The sequence below is a fragment of the Tupaia chinensis genome, unplaced genomic scaffold (assembly GCF_000334495.1).
Source record: "Tupaia chinensis unplaced genomic scaffold, TupChi_1.0 Scaffold000094_1, whole genome shotgun sequence".
NCBI classification, from domain to species: Eukaryota; Metazoa; Chordata; class Mammalia; order Scandentia; family Tupaiidae; genus Tupaia; species Tupaia belangeri.
The window spans coordinates 1,809,071-1,826,970 of NW_006159556.1; the positions used below are offsets into that span (position 1 = coordinate 1,809,071).

The 17,900-nt window shown below is 38.2% G+C and overlaps 1 protein-coding gene across 3 annotated transcripts in view; it reads left to right on the forward strand.

The window, feature by feature from the left end:
* The window catches only part of SNCA (synuclein alpha), a 113,312-nt gene that overhangs the window by 513 nt on the left and 94,899 nt on the right, over window positions 1–17,900 (forward strand). The window contains exons 1-4 of one of the 3 annotated variants that reach the window (XM_006143240.3): window positions 16–220; window positions 1,355–1,500; window positions 9,161–9,202; window positions 14,545–14,687. In XM_006143240.3, the coding sequence (XP_006143302.1) occupies window positions 1,380–1,500; window positions 9,161–9,202; window positions 14,545–14,687 (306 nt within the window). In that variant the 5' untranslated portion in view covers window positions 16–220; window positions 1,355–1,379. 3 annotated transcript variants of the gene reach the window in all.

A 17,900-nucleotide genomic window follows, 5' to 3' on the forward strand; every position in this document is an offset into this window, starting at 1 on the left:
GCAGCCTCCCGTCGCCGGGCTGGGCTGACAGCAACCTCCTCTGGGGACCATCTCTCTCCTGGTGCCGCCTCCGCCCTTCTTGTGCGCCCGTTTTCCCCCTCTTCCATTTAAATCCTATTTGGGAATTGTTTAAATTTTTTTTAAAAAAAAAAAAAAGAAAGAAAGACAGAAAGGGGGGAGGGAGGAGGAATCGGAGTTCCCGAGAAGCAGAGGGACTCAGGTAAGTACCTGTGGATCTAAACGGCAGCGCTGGAAACGCTGGAGAGAACGCCTGCTGGGAGCGGGCTCCGAGCGGGCACCGGGCAGGGCTGGCGCTGCAGCGCGGACCCCAGGGTCAGGTCCCTGGGCTGTGGGCACTTGTCCCTCCGGTGAGCTTGAGGAAAGTAAGTTGACCTGGCTTTCTTCCTGCTTCCAGTATTCCTCTCTTCTCTTCCCCACAACTGAGGGGCAGGTTGCTTCTCTGGGATACGCTTTTCCTTTGGGAAACGCGGGAATGTGCCATGGCGCGTGGGCATCCAACTTGATTTCTCTATTACCTTAACCCTCCAGTCCGCCTTGGCGGTTTTCTCTGTAAAGGAAGGAAGCCGCGTTTGCAATAATGAAATGGAAGCGTGGAAAGATGTGTGTGTGTTTGTGTGTGTGTGTGTGCGGGGGGGTGGGGGTCGCGGGGAACAAGGCAACAGGTGATAAGGGGTTAATAAGAGCCGGCGCCGGTCTCTTGCGAGTTGGAGCAGAGAACGCCCCCTCGCGTGGCTGGGAGACCGCTGGCGGCGTCTCCGGCAGATAGCAAGGGGCGGGGGTGCATGGTCTGGGGGATTAAAGCGGGCGCCTCTGGGCTCGCCCTTGGCCTGAAGTTCAACCTCACCCGGAGGGAGCAGTTCTCTTCCCTCCCCTCTCGGCGACCCGCCTGTTTGCCCTCTCCTGGAATTCATTTTAAGGATGCCCCTAATCCTAAATTCAAATTCCCTTTCTGTTCCTATGGTGTTTCTTCTAAACCTGCGTCCTACACAGTCACGTCTGGAACCCGGGAAGTTGAAAGAGGAATCCATTTTTTTTCATGCAACTCCACTTCTGAAATGCAGGAAGGAAGAACAGCTCAGATGAGCTTTATCCATGCTTAGGCGGCTAGACTTTTACTAGCCAAGGTGGATGAGAGATAGATACTACATTTTTAATGCAAAAGCTAAAAAAAAAAAAAAAAAACCCTGCTTTAGCCAATGGTTTAAATGAGGATAGACTTTAAAGAGTCTTACACTTTGAGGAGTTCCCGATTTTTTCTGTGGTTTTTACCTTGGGTGTGTTAATCTGGTTTCCTTTACCCAGAAGTAATCAAGTGTCCTCTTGTGTTCCACAGGGTGGTGTAAAGGAATTCACTAGCCATGGATGTATTCATGAAAGGACTTTCAAAGGCCAAGGAGGGAGTAGTGGCTGCTGCTGAAAAAACCAAGCAGGGTGTGGCAGAAGCAGCAGGGAAGACAAAAGAGGGTGTTCTGTATGTAGGTAGGTGAGCCCCCTTGTCCTTTTCATATTTGCTCAGGATGCATGGGCTGGGGTGATTGCTGCTGCACATGCTGGCATTCCTCCCTAGATTCCTTTTGCATCATCACTTGTCAAAAGGATAGACTGAGTCAGAGACATGTGTGGGTAGGTGAATGTTGATGTGTATGTTTGAGCTAATAGTAAAAAATGGAGCTAACCTCTTGTTTTTCTAGCTTGTCTAATTTCACAGTCATACTTAGAACTTTTTTTTTTTTTTAAGTGAATGTGTTTGTACATTAGTAACTATCGTTCAGAGGCCAGGTCTTAAAACTGTACCGTCTTTTGAAAAATAATCAGGAATATTCTTAAGGATCAAAATCTCTCATGGGCCTTTGACTTCTTTATCAGCATAAATATTATTTGCTAATTTTAAATTTTAAGTGTACTGATTTAAAAATAAGACCTTGACGTGGCTCTGCAGCATGAGAAAAGAGACCTACGGTAACCCTAAAGTGGAAAGGACAGATTAGATTGGTCTTTGGTGGAGTCACTCCTTGAAAGCATACGGTAACTGTCAACAAGGAGGACTAAGGGCTGAAGAAAGTGCTTGGGAGCTGCTCTAATATTTCAGAACTGCTTATGTAATGCATTTATCAAGTGGAACACATAATTGATGACATTGACGTTTATCATCCTTTTCCTATATCCTCACCTTGTGTACTCAGCAAGACTATGACTCTCTTCTTTGTATCTTACATTGTTTTAATTTAGATTTTTGGAGAGGTTTTGACACTTACCCTGGAGAGAGAGAGAAAGAGGGAAAGTGAGAAATCACCCCCCTGGGGGGTGGCCATGCAGCAATCCCTTCTCCTCCATTCTCCTCCTGGGATCTTGTGTTCTACAGGGTCCACACGGGTGCCTGGCATGAGTTTGAAGTCACTGGGTCCAGGACTCGAACTATGGCTGCCCATGTTGGAGTCCAGCCATGTAACTGCTACACCATCTGCTGGACCTAATTTGGATATTTTTACAAGTCACTCAAAATGTTTTGAAGAAGTGATAGACACACACACTCACCCATCAACCGGGATAAATGCATGTGCACACATACACACACACACACACACACACACACACACACACTGCCCATTTATCCTATCTTTTTCTCCTCTGCTTCTTCTGAGATCATCCACATCTCTGGTGACAACCATGGCAGCCGGAGTCATAGGACACACAGGTGGAGGAGGAGCATGCTGGGTGACTTAGATGACTTAACTCTAGGCCTATATAGAGTAAAAAAAGCTACACTGTTTCTCCAACAGGACAGTTTATACTGAGAATAATTTTTATGCATGCTTCCCATCAAAGTTTGCAACAGATTATTTTTTCTTGTTCTTAATAGACTCTGTTTGTGTTGACTTGATCTTTCCACAAATCTTCAAATTATTCTTTCTTTCTCTACCTTAAACATATCTTTAGAAAATAAAGGAAACAGTGTTATGGAGGGGAAAAAACTGATGACTTAATTTCACTTTTTCTCTTTTTTTTTTTTTTGACAAAGTGTATTTTTTTTAGATGAAATTTGGAAAACTGACCTAGTAACATACAGTTAATATCATTCTATTTGTCTTCAGTTTCCCAAGTTCTGCATGTATAAACTCACATCTATTCTTTAACTTCACTTACTTTATTATATAATATCCTTAAAGATTTATTTTAGAATGCTAATAAGCCCTCTATTAGTATGTATTAGTATGTAGTGAATCCAGAAACTACTGAATATATTTAATACATAGCTCTATTCTAGGTAATGAGCAGGTTTTATCATCGGAAACACTTGTTACTTGTTTTCATTATGCATTTAGACAAATGAAATGGTTTTTATCTTTCAAAGATTCAGTTATTTTCTATGAGATGATTGCATAAAATTGCAATTTGTTTATGTGTCTTGTTTTTGAAGTCATTTTCATGCCTGTCATTGTATTTAACACATAGTGCATTGTATAAAATATTTATTGGTTATGTTCTGAAAAGTAATTGAAAGATGAATTCACATCCAGAATTTAAGATGAAAAATTATGAAAAAATAATAATAGTATAGTTCAAGAGTTGGCAATTTTTTTCTGTAAAGGACCAGATAATAAATATTTTAGGTCTTAAGATCTGTTTCTACTGCTCAGTTCAGCTGCTGAAGTATGAAAGCAACCATAGACAATAACTAGTGTGGTTGTGTTCCAATAAAACTTTATTGTCAACAGGTGCTGGGTTGGAATTGACTCACAGGCTATAGTTTGCTGATTGTTGATAAAGTGGAAAGAATATAGACTTGATATCACACAAGCCTAAGTTTTAAACCAGGCTACAAACACTTAGTACGTTCAGGGTCATGGGACATTATTTAACATCTCTATCATCACTTCCCTCATCTGCCAAAATATGATTTAAAAACATGCATGTCCCTTGCAGATTTTTTGTAAGAATGTCACAATGAAACAAAACATATGAATAATTGAGCTCACTTTCATTATAAAGAAGCCATTACTATTATTATTAAACTCTCCAACAGAATAATTATTTTGCCAATATGTTTTCTTTTTATCTTTCCTTTCTTCAATACTAAGATTACTATTGATTACTAGTTTTAAAGTTTCAACATAACCAAAGAAAATTTCAAAATTTCACTTATGGTGAAAGAAGTTTGGCAGAAGCCAAAGTAAGACAAAAGTTCATAAGACAAGTAACCTAATTCCTTGATGAGAATCTAATTTTGGCAACTACTTTTTAACTAATTAAAGAACTACCATATAATCAGTGTTATTTTTATGTTTTTTTTCCATTTGTGAAATCTGTATACATAAATTTTCAATCAACATACTTTAATTTAATTGACAAAAATTTCCTCAATCAAATTACTTAGATATTATGCATTAAGATTCATTTAAAAACATTAAAAATTTAATTATAGGGCTAGCTCCATAGCCTGGTGGTTGAGGCAGCTGGATCCATATGGCTAACTGCACAGTTTGAATCCCAGACCTAGTGTCTTGGGCAATACTCCAGGTATGTGTACATGCATACCCAGAATCCTGAAAAGCAAGGAGGGAGAGATAGAGGAGAAGAGATTGAGATTGTGGTGTGACCATTCTTTTTTTTTTGGATGAAGAGGTTTTTGCGATAGGGCGCATGTACTCACCAGAAAGACAGAGAGACAGAAAGTGAGAAATCGCCTCCCATGGGAGATGGCCAGCTGTAACACCTTCTTCTCCATTTTCCTCTTGGGATCTTAGGCATGCCCACACACGTCCCTGGCATGATTTTAAGCCACTGGGTCTGGGACTCGAACCGCGGTCAACTACATGGGAGTCCAGTGACATAGCCATTACACTAACTGCTGGTCCCATGCTGTGACCATTCTTTATGTATTTTTCTTTCTCTTCTTTCTCTTACTCTCTCTTGCTAGCACACACACCCTATAGAAAAAATAACATTAGCTATATTTATATAATTCTAAGAATTGTAGTAATTAAATGAAAGAAAGAGATGATCTTCAAAACTCTTCTAGTCCCTCTCTACTCAATGGGCAGCGGTGGTTCAACGTGATTGACATCAGACTCTCAAGGGACAGCACGCCTTACCTCACCACACTGAGAAAGCCCACATCACATGCACCACAGTGGTTAGCTGAGTTCTCACTACTCTCAGACATGACGTGGAACCTTCTCCAAGGTGCACCTCTGTGAAGTCCTGAGGGACAGTATAGGGGGCGTGTGGGCCACCTCCACTCACAAATCATCAGCTTTGGTGCCCTTTCAGCTTTTAGATGGTACACATAGCCACTTGGCATCTATTTTGTAGCCATACCATATTGAGTACACATAGTTAAAGGTTAATCATTAATTATAGTTGTTAATAAGCAATTATGGCAGCAAAGGATAGTTGATTGGTTTGATAGATGGCAACCTCATCAAGACTCTCATTTGTCTTTGATGCAGATACATTCCATGATTTAACCAAAGATCAAATTCTCAGATACTACTGAGGCAGAGATGATTATTCTGCTAATCATATTTTTGAAGTTTTTATTTATTTTTTTTCTATTAGTGAGAGAGGCAGAGAGAAAGAGAGAAAGAGATAGAAAGACAGCATTCTCAATAATCTTAATGTCACTCTCCACCCCAGAAAATCAGCCAGCCCAGGACCATGGGCATGCACATACCCTGTGAACATGAGGGAGTCTCTGGACTGGATTCAGACTTGTAGCCCCCCAACATGGATCAATTTCACAGAGCAGAGCATTTTACCACTAAATCACCTTTTAGCTTTAACAAGTCATTCTTTTTATAGAAATATTGGAGAGAAGAAACAGATGAGAAATACTCTCTTAAATATCTGGAGACTTCAAAAAGTTCATAGAAAATTTTACATTTGCATTTATTTTGGTGCATGTATATTTCCTTCATGATGTACATTGTCCATTGCTTTTTGAAGACTCTCATACAGTACCACTATGCATAGATTTATTATATACCAAGTCCTCATGGTTGGTTGAATAACAGTAGTCACCACCCCCCTAGTAACACAGTTCAACTTTTTATTGCCCCAGTACCTAAACTGAGAATAATTGCATAGAATACAAAGTTTTTTGCTAGCTCTTCAGCCCCCAAATAATCACATAAATAATAGAAATTCATTACAATCAGTGAACAAATAACACCTCTCCTTTCAAAGGCTGATTAGTCACTTCATATTGTAATTCGGTTCTTATAGACAGCAATAACTATGGTTCCTTTGCCCTTTGTCTCCCAGGGATAAACACATGTGCTATTTTACAAAAAAATGCATAAGTACATAAGACACTGGCCAACAAATATGCAAGTGCAACAAAGAAATAGAGTTAAGTATGCTAGAAATAAAATGGGAGTAAAACAAATTGATTTATAGAAGTGGCTAACCTTGGAGAGGTTGTCACTGCTGCAATTTAATAGGCTGTTGACACACAATCAAAGGACCTTATTGAAGGTGAACCTATCAACACAAATGAGGAAAGTGGTTGTGGGTGAAGGCGTCCTAGAGGGAAGGAGCCACAAAAACGCCCACATTAAAGGAACTATCAGAGATGCATCATACCACAAAAAGTGCAAAAGGTCACATTTTGGAAACTGATTCAGACTTAGAAAGGAATATGACAATTCTGTACAATGTGGAAAAAAAAAAAGCCTCCTCCATAGCAGAAGTTATACAATAAGGCAAGCACTGATTCACCTAGTCTCTTCATGAAGAAATAAAGAACTTGCATTCTTACTGGATTTTTTTTTTTTTCTGGAAAGATTTTTGCTATAGGGTGCGTGCGCTCGCCAGACAGACAGAGAGAGACATTAGAGACAGAAAGCAAGAAATCACCCCCCGGGGGGATGGTCACGCCGCAATCCCTTCTCCTCCATTCTCCTCTCGGGATCTTGGGCACCCATGCACACGTGCCCAGCGTGAGTTTTAAGCAAACCGCGGTCAACTACGTGGGAGTCCAGCGCCATAGCCATTACGCTAACTGCTGGTTCCCTTGTTTTTAAGTTATACTAAATAAGCACTAGTTTTAATATTTCTGTATACATTTATAAGTGATAAGAAAAATTTTAATCTTTTGATAAAAGATTTTAATGGTCGTGGGACTATTATGACTTATACCACCAAATAGTCATAATTTTTCTCATTGGTTATTAAGAGCACCCACCATAGCTTCAACTCAGTTTTCACGGTCACTTTATCATCTCACAGTACCATGTAAAGTGAGCCTTGCCTATAAAACACATATACACATATACACACACATCACATATATATATATATTTTATATATATATGTATTATATATAATAATATATATCACATTTATATGTATTATATATATATAAAATACTATCCATTGTCTCTTACATATGTAACAACTTCACAACTTAATTTATGTAACAGTTATATTTGGTGATTTGTCCTATGCTTTTAACTGTAAGTCCCTTTACAAACATTGTGTATAAAGAAGAATAATAGTTATCCTTTCTAAGTATCTGATATGTAATAAACTTGATGTGGATTGTTTCCTTCTATCTTTATGTGACGCAATGATGTATATTTGGTTATTTTATAATGAAGATTTAAACCCAGGCATTCTGAATCCAGAGCCCATGTTTTTAACTACAAAGCTATAATTTATGTTTTATTTATTGGGAGTCCTTAACTATATTCGAATTGAAAGTTTCCTTGAGTGTTCTATAAAATATAAGTGGAAATATGATGCATGCAAATTTCACTTAATGTCTTATATTTGCATATGTTCATAAAACATTCAGTGAACATTTTCAATATCGTATTTATTTAGATCATCTTATGGTCATCATATTATTTAGATCATAAAAATGTACTACTGAATTTTAAATAAATGTGGAACTATGGACTACTTGGGATAAGCATCTCACAAAATTTAATTCATGAGTTACCTGTATTAGACCATGAGAGTTATTTAACAAAATGCAAATATCTGTACTTTGCATTTACTATTTGGGGCTCTGACTCAATTGTCAGGATTTTTAATTAACACTCCCACCCTGTGATTATGCTCTACTCTACAGTTTAAAGGACGATTTTCTTTGTGAATAATTAGTTTTATATATTCAAATTTTATTGAAAATAAAACTAAGACTCCCTTATACTTTTTTGACTTTGTTTCAAAAAGTATTTACAATGATTTCTTATCTACTTAGTAAGAGTTTTTTTAAATAGTGCAGTTTTATTGGGTTGTATGAAAGGTCATGTTGCATTTTTGCATAGAAAAATATTTGTCATGACTTTTCTAACAACCCAATAAACTAAAGATAGGTAATCATCGTAATATCCACATATAGGATTAAATCATTTTCAATGTTCATATCCTCATTTTCTTACTCTCTCTGTCTTGATAGAACAATATCACTTGATAATTGGTAGGTAGTTTTTAAGTGATTCTTCAATCTATTGCTACTTTCTCTAAAAACATTTTAATTAATAAAACTGGTGAGAATTATACTGAAAAAAGACAACCTTAGAAAGGCTATCCAATAAACTTAGTTTTAGCAATATATTTACTAATTATTTGCATACAAGTTTTTTTTTTTTACAGGTTTTTCCATAGGGTGTGTGCACTCACTAGAGAGAGAGAGTGATTTTAATTTCCTCCTATATAAAATGGGTATTATACACCTATGTTAAATGGATGATATGAAGATTAAATTAGGCATGATGTAAAATGCCTTTGGATAGATGTTCAACAAATGCTACAGCCTGCTTTCCCTCCCCCTTATATTTGTGTGTCATGGGTTAACTAACCTCTCTTTTAACATTTCTGCAGTTCTGAATCCAAAATCATCTTCTCACCAAACCCCAGTGTTATCTCACTTTTCTTCTGCTGTAAGTTTATATGTGAAGTGAGAAGCAAGGGGAGAAAGTCATCATTCTGTGCTAAAAATCTTAATTGAACAGACCCTCCTGTTAGCTTTGCCTTCTTCTATTTACTGTAGAGGTTACTGAAGTTCCTCATTTTAGCTTAGGTGTGGGCTTCTGAAGACAGAGATTTGTTTTGATTAGTTGTATTTAAAGTAACCAGTCAGCAATGTGAACCCAGTTTGAGATTTATGTTTCGAATCTTTTTTTTCTAGGCTCCAAAACCAAGGAGGGAGTGGTCCACGGTGTGACAACAGGTAAGCGGCATAAGATAGGCAACTTTTTAAAAGCTTATGTATTTCTTCCAGGAGAGAAAGAGAGACAGAGAGACAGGCATCAGCAACAGTGCCCACTCCATGATTCATGTCCACTCCCACCTGGTCCAGAACACAGGAACACATGCTCAGAGAGTTCCAGGATGCCAACCAGGACCTTTTCCACAAGGGTCCAGTTGTGTCCCCACTGCCATCATCGGGCCCAATAGGGCAACATTTTTACAAGACATTTTCTGAAAGACAAAAACCCACAAGCTTATATCTCCATGGTTTTTCAATGTTGGAAAACTTTGTGTACCACATCTTCCTTGTAGCCTATGAATGCATCGAAGGTGACCTCCAGTATAAATAGTTGTAATATAGTTTGACTTGAGGTTTTTCCAACTTACTTGACTAATCAAACCTTCTTTTAGTGATTGCGAGGGTCAAATGAAACCAGATTTCTACAGAAAACTGTGAAATGCTGCTAAGCGGCAAGGACAGGACAATGTTGAAGTGGGCGGTGTTTGTAACTGTTGTAGCAGTTAACCACCCTGACAGCAGTAAAAGATTAACACTGTTGTACTAACTAGTGTGACTATGACAAATGCACTAGGAGAGTCAGCTAAGAAGTACCTTTTCTTTCTCTTATCAGATAAATGAATTACTTAATTTGTTGAGTAGGATGGTTTCATATGAAATGTCAAGTTCCAGTTATGATAATAAACAAGTTTGAGACAATTACTTCAATGCTTTAAGAGAAGCAAAATTGGATTTATTATTATGCTTGACTTAATTTTATTTTTTTTAATTGCTGGAGTATGTGTACACTCACCAAAGAAAGAGAGAGAGAGAGAGAGAGATGGGAGAAAGTATTGTTCATTGTGTTCATTCCACAGTTCCTTCTCCATTTCTTCACCCTGTTAGGGTATTGGAAAGACACACACACATGCATGCACACACACACACACACACACACACACACACCACACTCCTTGTGTGTTTTTCACACACACACACACACACACACCCCACACTCCTTGTGTGTTTTATAAGCTGTCAGGGCCAGGATTCAAACCATGGTCTACGTGATCTAGCTCCTTTTACTAGTAAGCCATGGTGTCTGCCCAGGTTTTATTCTTACACACAAAAATGTATTACATCATAATGAATAAAACAAATTTTTGAGATGTTGCAATATAAATTTCCTTAGTAATTTCAGTTTGTTTTCTTCAAATCTATCATGTGTATGCCAGTTCAAAATTAAAGTTTTTTAATTTTTTAAATTTGTCCAAGATCACAGGATATATTTATTATATCTATTTTAAAATGTAACACATTTGTGTTTGAGAATTTTATTTTTCACTTAGCTAAGAAGTCAAATGTAAATCTAATTATTGAAGTGATGAATATATTAAAGCTAGACACAAAATTTCTTTTAGTGCATTCCAAATTATTTAGTGACTATGTGCTTTGCAATAGTATAAAGAGAAATAAAGAAGGATCCCTGATATTCAAGATCTTAAAACAGGGTAGTGGTGGTGGACATACATGTTGATAAATGAAAATCATAGGGCATGAGGTGAAGAGTTCAACACAGAGAAAATTCTAAAATTTTATGGGCTCACAGGAGGAGGAACAAAGGCATTTATAGTCATAAGTTTTTAACATGGAATGTGACATTTGAGCTGGTTTTTAATGAAGGAATTAAGTTTGCTGAGTAAGTAGGAATGAGATGAATGCTTCTGGCCAGATGGGACGGTTGGTACCAAAATGGGAAAGACCAGTACAAGAGGGGAGAGTGAGTCAGTTCCCAATATTAGAGTCTCAGTTGTGAGGAGAGCATCCTTTTTTTTTTTTTAAAGATTTATTTATTTATTTATTCATTCATTCATTTTAATTTGACCAGAGAGAGACATAGAGAGAGAGAGAGAGAGAGAGAGAGGAAAGTGAGAAAGCAACCCACCAGTTCCAGGACTCGAACCGTTGTAGGCCACGTGGGAGTGTCCAGTGCCTTAACCACCACGCCACCTGCTGGTCCCAAGAGCATCCTTTTTGATACTGTTTCTTTTCCCTAAAAAATAAACATCATTTATTAGACCCAAAATATATGAATTTGATATCCCTTTCCCTTTTGTTTTGTTGCCCTTCATTCAGAATGTCAGCACACAGAGGAACAGCCTAAAAGACCTTAAGAGTGAAAAATAGAGGGTTGAGGTCCACTGAGAACCTACAAGTGAAATTAGTTTATCAGTAAAATCCATTTTTTTTTGAGAAGTTTTTGCTATAGGGCGCATTTGCTTGCCAGACAGACAGAGACAGAGAGACAGAAAGCGAGAAATCATCCCCCAGGGGGGATGGCCACACTGCAATCTCTTCTCCTCCATTCTCCTCTCAGGATCTTGGGCATGCACACACACATGCCCGGCATGAGTTTAAGCCACCGGGTCAGGGACTCGAACCCCGGTCGACTACGTGGGAGTCCATTGACATAGCCATTACGCTAACTGCTGGTCCCAGTAAAACCCATTTTAATATGCAGTTTATGTGCGTTAAAAACAATAGATTAAAGAGTATACACTCATAAAGGATTATCTAGACATGGTAAATTTCCTGGCTGGCAGAAACACGATGGGTTTGAAAAAGAATCAAAACCTATTTTTGCCTTGGTTTGAGATTTTGTAATATGAAAATGTTCATTTCAAGCAAAGTTGTCTGCTCATGTTCTTGGGGAGGGTGGAAATGGCAACTTGATACACATAATTTACTATTTTTAAAGGACCAACATTCCAGAAATGTTTAAAAACAGAATTCCTAGCACAGTTTCTCCCTGGCATTTAAACTGAACTTTGAATTGTGAATAGCCATTACTCATTAGGAGCATCAGCCACATTGCTAGAGGAGGAACAGAGTCAGTAGGCAGACCTACAAAATCCGAGCCTGAAAGGCCCGCAGAGCAACACATGCTGTAGACTCTATAAGTGTTAGGCTGTCTGTCTAGCTCAGGTTTCCCCAGATCGCCTGCACTAAAGACTAAGCTCCCTGTCTGTGCAGACCATCTTAGCTTCCGTGACCTGAATAGTCTGTTTGAAGATCAATTACTGGGACCACCAGAGGGTGCACTGGATATGTTGCTGGGCTCCCACATAGTTGACCACAGTTTGAGTCCCAGACTTGGCAGCTTAAATTCACACCGGATGCATGTGCATATGTGCCTGTAATTCCAAAAGGTGAATGGAGGAGAACGGATTGCAGCATGGCCACACCCTCCTCCGAGGGGGTGATTTCTCGCTTTCTGTCTGCCTCTCTCTCTCTCTCTCTCTCTCTCTCTCTCCAGTGAGTGCATGTGCCCTATAGCAAAAATCTCTCAAAAAAAGAAAACGAAAATGCATTACTTTGTACATGCCATTTAATTTTTGCCCTTTCCAACTGGTGGCATGAAATATGTTCCATAACATATGAGTGGCACTTAACTAGCAGCTGCTGTGGTATAACACTGTCGGGGGCCTCAGATGGAATCTGAGCTGCAGAATATAAAGCATATGAAGAAAGTGTGTTTCTATTTGCTTAGGTGAGTGTCTAAAAAAGAATAGCCCTCAAAATCAAGAACTGAATATTCCTCAGAACAAAAATTCAATTAGCATTGAAACTGAAATAAATAAATTTTACAGTGTGTGTGGTTTGACTGTAACTACACCTGTCAGCCTTGTTTCTGTAAATTCTTCTTAATATAAATCAAGCTCTAGCTAAACTCAGTTTTACCTGAAACCAGGGGGGAACAAGCAAAGATGAGTCTGTGAGGCAAAATTGAAAGAAGTCATATATTGAAAAGACATGAATTAGAGATGCAAGACCTAAGGACTGGAGGGCACAGATATTGCAAAAGTTTAGATAAAAAAGAGTTGTTTCCCTTCTGTATTGACTTTGGAATTATTAAAAAGCAGAATATGTTCCCTTTTGCTGCATTTTCATAGAACTTTTCAGTTAATTGAAATGAACATTTTTGTTGGAGCTTCCTTTATGTGACTTTATGGAATTGACATAGAAATATTGATTTAGCAATTCCACAGAGTTTTAGTACATCTTGAATTATTTTTGATATGAAATTAGACTTCTCTATAAATCCAATCCATACTACTCATACTATCTTCTCTAAATTTTCAACTTATTTTTAAAATACTGCTGAATTACTATGCCATATTTTGTTTCATGAAAAAGAAATTGTAAATGTGCTCAGTAAGTTGCTTCATTTTTGCACTGTACTTAAAGTCTTTATTCCTTTTCAAATTACTGAAAATAAATATTGCTATTAAGAACTCTTCTATTGGATCCAGTAGATGGCATGGTGGTTAAGGGCCGACATGGTTCAAGTTCTGGACCTGGAGACTTGCTCTCTCACTTTTCCTCTCTCTCTCTCTCTCTCTCTGTCCCTCTTTGGTAAAATTAAAATAAATAAATTAAATTAAGTTAAATAATATCATTCTTTTTTTTTTAAAGAAAGCCCTTCTATTTTACTACTTTTTATAAAAGGATCAAGGAGGACCAACAAATAGTGTAATGGTTACGTCACTGGACTCCCATATATGCAACCATGGTTTGAGTCCCAGACCCGGTGGCTTAAAACTCACACGGGCATGTGTGCATGTGTGCTTAAGATCCCAAGAGGAGAATGGAGGAGAAGGGATTGTGGTGTGGCCAAACCCCACCCCCAGAATGGGGTGCTTTTTCGCTTTCTGTCTCTGTCTCTGTCTGTCTCTTTGGTGAATACACATGCCCTATAGCAAAATTCTCTCTCTCAAAAAAAAAAAAAAGGATCAAAAGGATCAAGGATCCTTTGTAACCATCCCTTATGCCATTGTTCTTTTCTGACAGTGACATGTATGAGCATATAGATGAGTAGTGTGTGTTGCACGACTTGGAAGATGAAGTGGTGAAAATGAACTTGTTGAGTGAGATTAAAAAAATATTGGCATTGATATTGGCATAAATAAATTGCACTCTGTGTCTGATTCAACTAAAACCACACCTTGTAAGCATTGCTTTCTCTTCACTCTCCTTAATAAAATCTGAACTCTAATTGCTCATGGCTCTACCTTTTTGATCCTTAAACTTGAAGCACCTTCTAGTATCTGGGTGGTTCCAACGAAATTTCGGCAAAGATACAATGTTTGGTTACACCATGCTTATAAATATTGGGGTAGCTTTCATTTCATCTTGACCCTTTCATTGTTATGGGATATGTAAACATGGATGTGTAGAAGTCGATGGCTGGTGGAAGTGGAATTATCTTACATAACTGTCATTTCACAATTATTTAACCTATTGCTGCTCTTGGTTTATCCCAGTGGCTGAGAAGACCAAAGAGCAAGTGACAAATGTTGGAGGGGCAGTGGTGACGGGTGTGACAGCAGTAGCCCAGAAGACAGTGGAGGGGGCGGGGAGCATTGCAGCGGCCACTGGCTTTGGCAAAAAGGACCAGCTGGGCAAGGTATGGTTTTCCATCTTTAATGTTATATTTATAAGCTTGTGGATCATTGTTCATTTTCACAGAAATTTGATGCAGGAATAAGATGTTTACTGTGGGGGAGAGCTGTTTGGTCCTTCCCTCATAAAAAAAGTACATCCTTGGTATGAGTCTTTTTGTTTTTTGTAAACTTATTTTATGTTTATTCTTATTCTTATTTTTTAAACATTCAATTGCTACATATCATTTGGCTTGTAAAGAGAATTTACCCAACATGAAATACATCTCTGACCAGTCCAGTTGGGAACACTATACATGTTATCGTCAATAGGTAGTAAGCCATCTCTGTATCCCATAAATGTCCTGCCTCTCTATATTTTCTCCCTGATTTCCTTCCTTATACTCTTCCCTTCACCCACCCTCCTTCCACAGTCTCCAGTGTTCATAACTATTTTCACTGCTTTTATGTCCTCCAATCTTTCAGTCTCTACCATAGAGTGTGGACAGTTGGTATATATTAAGTGGAGACCTACAATATCTTTCTTTCATATCCTGGCTAGCTTCTCTTGGCAGTAAATCTTCCATATTTGACCCCTTTCTATCAAATACCAGGGTCTTGTTGCTTCTTATGGCTGAATAGAATTCCATAGAATATATGTACCACACTTTTTCAATCATTTATCTGTTCGTGAATATTTGGGTTGTTTCCATGTCTTAGTGATCATGAATAATGCCACAATAAACATTTATGTGCAAGTCCTTTTATGACTGAGAATTCACTGATCCTTTGGGTAGATACCCAGGAGTGGGATTGCTGGTTCATATGGTAGTTCTATTTGTAGATCTTTGAGGAACCTCCATATTGTTTTCCACAGTGGCTGGACCAATTTACATTCCCACCAACAGTATAGGAGAGTTTCCTTTCCACCACAAGCCTGGTAACACTTACCATTTTTTGTATTTTCAATCTTTGCCATTCGGACAGGTGTTAGGTGGTATCTTATTGTGGTGATATGAGTCTGTTTTGTGATGCATTAATTCAGATAAATGTTATGTAAGTTGTACAATATTCATGATTGTTTCATTTCATCGAAGAAAGTTAATGGAATCAACATTGCAGTAAATACCAAAGGGAACAGTGACATTTCAGAAAGAATTGGTGCTTTCATGTTAGCTGTGAATCTCAGAATTTCTCTCTGTTGGAATAAGAAATCTCTTTGTGCCTAAACTCTCAATTTCCAAAATGAAGATATTTTACTTGATTTTTTTTCTAATGACATCATGTCCTATTAAATGGAATGTTGGCATATTGCATAATAGTTCATTACCAAGTATATGTGGAAATGGAGACTTAAAACACATACAGATCTGAGATGAGGGTTTTGGAGTAATTTTTAAATTCTCGGAAGAATTTTAACTTTGCATTTCTTGAACAAAATGGGACTCTACTAAGATTATGCAAAAGATTTTATGACTTTTACTTTAAATATGGATGTATTAGATGAAGTATCAAGTGGGAGATAAAAATTTAAAAATTTCATGACCAGAACAACATGATGATTTTTGTCTTTGTCCTGCCATTTTGACCTCTTTGCTATTCTTTGTACAAATCAATTATACCCTTGCTAAATCTCCTCTCTTTGCCTGGAGAGCTTGTCCCCAAGGGGTTTTCAAAAAGTTCATGGATAGGGAACCAGCAGTTAGCGTAATGGCAATGTCGCTGGACTCCGCAGTCGATCGCGGTTCGTGTCCCGGACCCGGTGGCTTAAAACTCACACCGGGCGCGTGTGCGTGCATGCCCAGGATCCCGAGAGGAGAATGGAGGAGAAGGGACTGCAGCGTGACCATCCCCCCGGGGGGTGATTTCTCGCTTTCTGTCTCTATGTCTCTCTCTGTCTGTCTGGCGAGCGCACGCGCCCTACAGTGAAAATCTCTCCAAAAAAAAAAAAAAGTTCATGGATAATAAGAATTATTTAAAAACAATTCTATGCATAGATTTCAACCTTTTTTGCACCAAAATAAACTTGTACTTTTAAAAAAGTCTTTTTCTTTTTAAATGGTCAGAGAGCATATGTTTTCACCAGAAAGAGAGAAGCATCCTTAATGGGGCATGGCCATGCTGCAATCCTTTTTCCTCTAACCCTCTACCCTGTCAGATTTTGGGCTGCATACACATGTGCCTGCGTGTTTCCCGACTGATCTGCCATGCAGAATCTGGCTTTCTACATGTAGTGCTTAAGGCAGCTCAACGGGCCAGCCCCAATAAACCCATACTTTAATTTTTTTTTTACCCCCCCCACAACTTTTTAAAGCCCTCCTCATTGATCTGCCATGCAGAATCTGGCTTTCTACATGTAGTGCTTAAGGCAGCTCAACGGGCCAGCCCCAATAAACCCATACTTTAATTTTTTTTTACCCCCCCACAACTTTTTAAAGTCTCCTCATTCTTGGCTCACTCCTACATCACCTCAGGTCTTTGTCAAATAACACCTTCTGGTGAGGCCTGCTTGGCCTATTTAAAATTAGAACCATCCTTCTCACCTCTGGTATTTCTAATCCTCCTACTCTTTTTTTTCTTTTTTTAAATTGTTTTTCCTTTTCTCCAAAGTGTTTTTCACCTTTAAAAATAATAAATAAATTATTATTTATATTTAAATTGTTTAATTTGTCTCTCCTCTTCTAAATGTATCACGAGGATGGAATACATTTTGTTCATTGATATTTTACGAGTGCCTAAGAGAGTGCCCTACGCATACTGGACAATTATTAAATATTAATTAAAGAGGAAAGGAAGGAAGGAAACAAGTAAATACATAAAGCAGCCTTTGTTTCTGAGTCTTTTATAATCATAGGCATAGAATGAAAACCGTGGCTGTTCAGCTATTCAAAAGTTATGATCAAAGTGGATTTGGAATGGATATCCTGAAAACTTAAGAAAGGGTCTTTATTTTTTCGCACACTGCTCCTGAGTGGTTTCCACCTTGTGTATTCTTAAGTAGCAGGCCTACCTTGATGGCCTAGTAAAGCATTAATAATATGAAGGCAGGACTAAATATCTGATAGGTTTACATTGACCATTTGTAGTTACGTTGTCTGGGGCCATTGGTGTTAACCATCTTACATTGGGCCCCTAGTGAAATGCTTCAGGAAACACTTCAATGAATTTCTTTGTATAGAACATGCTGTCCAATAATCTTACATGTGCTAAGAGTTATACTTCTTCTTATTTTACGTCAG